This window comes from Mytilus edulis, chromosome 8 (assembly GCF_963676685.1).
Source record: "Mytilus edulis chromosome 8, xbMytEdul2.2, whole genome shotgun sequence".
Taxonomy (NCBI): Eukaryota; Metazoa; Mollusca; class Bivalvia; order Mytilida; family Mytilidae; genus Mytilus; species Mytilus edulis.
In genome coordinates, this window is record NC_092351.1 from 71,918,270 (window position 1) to 71,922,536 (window position 4,267).

At 30.9% G+C, this 4,267-nt stretch overlaps 1 protein-coding gene across 1 annotated transcript; it reads right to left on the reverse strand.

Moving 5' to 3' along the window:
- Positions 1-719: 719 nt before the first annotated feature.
- LOC139486216 (glucose dehydrogenase [FAD, quinone]-like) lies at positions 720-3,679 on the reverse strand. The gene is made up of 3 exons (XM_071271010.1): positions 3,511-3,679; positions 2,228-2,453; positions 720-954 (listed from the first exon to the last, which is right to left on the reverse strand). Exons 1-3 carry the CDS (start codon positions 3,632-3,634, stop codon positions 807-809), a joined length of 498 nt encoding a protein of 165 aa, XP_071127111.1. The 5' UTR covers positions 3,635-3,679; the 3' UTR covers positions 720-806.
- Between the last annotated feature and the right edge of the window lie 588 nt (positions 3,680-4,267).

Here is a 4,267-nt window from a genome sequence, read left to right on the forward strand (position 1 = left end):
TAAAAACATAATATTAGTAAAAGGCAGGACGAAAATAGATATCAAACAATAAAAAGTAGTTTATTGTTGGCAATATAATCATCATATACTTTTGTACAGGTATGCTATTTCAAGAACAAAGTCTTAAAAAAATTAAAATGATCGAACTCTTTTGGGAATATAATTGGCACCGTTGATGTTTGAATTTCGAATATGTACAAATTTCAGCATACGATGACGCACAATTTGACATTTAAGTCCGTCGGTACTAGAATTTCAAATACATTTATTTTTCAAATTTCAATTTTAAAATATTTGAGAAACCATTGATATTAATGGATATATTTCCATCGTGCATGGTTTCGATTCTTTTTATGTGAAGAATTGAGGTGCTTTTTGGCTCAAAATATTGAATTGAGATTTCTCTTTTGTCGGTCTGGTGGATCATGGGATGCTATTAAATGATCGAAATGCGCATCTGGTGCTGTAAACTCTGTAACACCAAACTATGTTTAAGTTATAGAAAGAAGTTAACTGTTTTCAAGAACAGCAGAACATAAAAAGGTACGTTGGCGATTCCCTTGCTTTCAAATGACAAAATCAAAATATTACAAATCTACTTTACATGAGCACCTTATATATGGGATATAACAAATGTATAGCCTATCATGTCACCAATTGAAGACCACCTTGAAAAATTTAAAGTTAAAAAATAACACCATCAATTCAAATTGCTTTATTCTTTTTTCCGTACAACATATTTTATCAAGAGATTAACTTATTTAAACAACTCAATCAATTAAATTGATTATTGAGTCAATACATGTTTAGATGTTATATCTGTGAGTTCTGTCAAGTCTGATCATATGTACAGCTTTCTCCCCAATCATCATGACTGGTGCGTTTGTATGACATGAAGGAATATATCTCATAACAGAGGCATCTGCCACTCTCAGGTTCTTGATACCAATAACCCTGTAAGACAAAAGTATGTTGATTTGTAAAATTAAGTAATGCGTTTAATATTTATTCTGTCTATGAAAAAGAAAATCGAAACTGTGGTGCATTGAACGTGTTTAAATTTGTTTAAAGGTTATTTCGAATAGACAAACAAAAGTATATTACTGTCAGTCCTGAAAATGTTATCCGAGACTCCAGTCAAATCTGATAATGTTATCCGACACTCCATTTTTAAGGAATAATTAATAAAAAAAAAACGTTTATGACGTCACGATCACATGTTATGAATGTCACTTGCTGGACAGAAAACGTTCAGCCAACCAAAAAACCTTTACATCAAAATTCAAATATTCACAAATGCATTTATGACATAACTTATGCAGTAAAATACACGAATATTGTATATTTCGTATATTTTAAATCAACGAAATGTGCATAACTGAATTTCCAATGAATGCAGAATGTGAAACAGAAAGTAATATATGAACAGTTGTTATGCTCTTGAAATTTCAAAAGAATTGAATCTCTAATCCGTTCAAAAAAGTGTAACATATACTGATATATGTAAGGAATGATTTAAAAGAGGGGCGAAAGATACCAGAGTGACAGTCAAACTCATAGATCGAAAATCAACAGACAACGCCTTGGCTAAAAATAAACAGACAAACAGCCAGATAATAGTACAAAAAACAAAACAAAGAAAACTAAAGACTAAGCAACACGAACCCACCAAAACTGGGGTAATATAATATAACCATCAAAGGACATGAATGCTGTGTATGATGTAGTGTGAGATCGAGTTTTATTAGATTGTCATCTTTGACAAAAAAGGACCACTTAACACAAAAAAAATGTCATAAAATGTTTATGTGCAATGTCTTTAATAGACAGTTTAATAGACAGTATACCTTAACATCTTTGTATATGCCCCCTTTAAACACAATCTTTTTAGTATTATCTCATATATTCATACGCATAACACTATCTTAACATGAGGTTATTTTCATTCAGTGTTTGAAGTTTTGTTTTAAGATCAAGCAATCTACAGAAAAGTACAAAGCATCAATGTACACAAATATGATAGACACAAACCTTCGGAATATCTCAAAGATATAATTTCAAATCTAAAAGTTAAAAAGTCCAAACAGTGGCGTTGACATCTCAGTTACCTTAATACGTTGCTAACAATAACAATGTGTTATAAATAGTAATATAGTAATACAGATATTTAGATGTATAATAGCAAACTATGTTGTGTAAATAAATCTCACATTAAGCATCACTTTACCTTAATTTTGAATCGACTACAACCGAAGGGTCATTAACTGATCCCATTCTACATGTACCTATAAAATGAGTTGCCGTCGTTAGGAAATGACGTCCAATACACCTCCAGTAATTATCCGAATCAAAAATTTCTTCACTACAATGTCCAGGTACATCTTGTCTCACCAAAGTAGCCCCAATAGATTTCCATGCTTTAGTTTGTTCCAACGAACGCATTAACCGAATGCCTGAAATTATATTTAAACGTATTTCAATACCGTAACGAGGTATACATGGTATATACTTTATATATATTTTCCATTGATATTAAGTTTATTTTGTACTTTTGTTAAATGAAGGCAACAGTAGTATACCGCTGTTCAAAATTCATAAATCGATAGAGAAAAAAACAAATCCGGGTTACAAACTAAAACTAAGGGAAACGTATCAAATATAAGAGAACTACGACACAACAGAAATACAACACCGAAATGTAACATACACAGAAACGAACTACAATGTAACAAAATATATTCTTAAATAAAACAGTATTTGTGATAATTTAATCGTTATTACAGAATTTTGTAAAAATGTAATAAGATATTAGCTTACACATTTTTAACTATTGAAAAGTAAAAAACTAAAAAGGAAGCTGGACTGCTTCCAAAAAAGAAATAATTAATTAATCAACAACTTAATTATAAAAACAATTTTAAGAAAGATAATGTCAATTATTGCAATACTGGTACTTTCAACAAGTACATGTCGAACAATACTGCCCGTTCTACTGTTAAGTCTATTTGCGGTAAAGTCCATTTGACGAGGCTCAGTACTTGTACACCCCGTCACTGTGTTGTTGTGCTATGATGATTTTTTAAAATCTGGATTTTCGTTTTTGCTGATGTGCTGTGTATGTTTGCCTGTTTGTGTGTTTCTTTGTTGATTTGTTTGTTTTTATAGTGATTAAGATTATAATAAGTGTTGACTGCTGTACCGCTACTTTTGACATTTTTTGTTGGTTTGTTTTGTTCACACATCGTAGTCAATATAAAGAAATCTTATACGTCTGTCATACAAGTGAGAGGTTGAATTAACTATAAAACAAGAATTAATCTTCCATTTTCTACATAAGAAGATACCTGTACAAAGTCAGGAAAATGACAGTTGTTATCCATTAGTTTGATGTGTGCGATTTGCCATTTGATGAGGGAGTTTCCGTTTTGATTTTTTCTTAAAGCTCAGTATTGTTATTTTACTTTTTTCTTTCTAGTTGTTACAGTATAGTTGTTATATCAATATTCATACCTCTAACAAAGTCTTCAATGTCCTCTGGGTGAGAAAGATATCGTGGATCTATGAAAGGAGAACTAAACGGTGACTTGCTCGATAGCCGTAAATGACCTTTACTTCTTGGTTGTAATAAAAACATTTTCACTATGAAACTATTTTGATCAACACGTTTTAAATGTTCTTTTACAATCTGAAATGTAATATGGGTATGAAATAATTAACGTATGCCAAAAGAAATATACTGTCATGTGTTATTGGAAACTACTTTCTTTAATTAATCAAACGCAATAAATACTTTTGATGGAATGATGTTTAGACGAATTTTGTTCCACCATATTCAATCACTAATCAAATAACAAAATAGAGAACAAATGAATGTCGTTTCACAATAAATTAGATACGAAAATTCGGGGAAGCAAGACTTTGTCTGGAGTTAAAAGATAGCTCATTTAACATTGAGACGTACACAATGATATATATATATATATATAGCATATACCGTATACACTTTAAATTAGAAGAAAAAGAGTTGAGTAGAATCGTTCAAAAGTACAGTCTACTGGTACGTAAACCTATAGCTTGTATTCCAGCTAACCGAAACTGATATTCCTGATGTGATTTTGATTTAATATTGAACTAAGCGAGATTTAATAGCACTATAACTTGATAAATTGTTATCGAACTATTAGACGTGTTAGGAAAGTCGATACTACTGCTGGCGCTCGTGTTGGTCGGAAGAAATATACAATATGATTGGGGACCTTCTCAATGA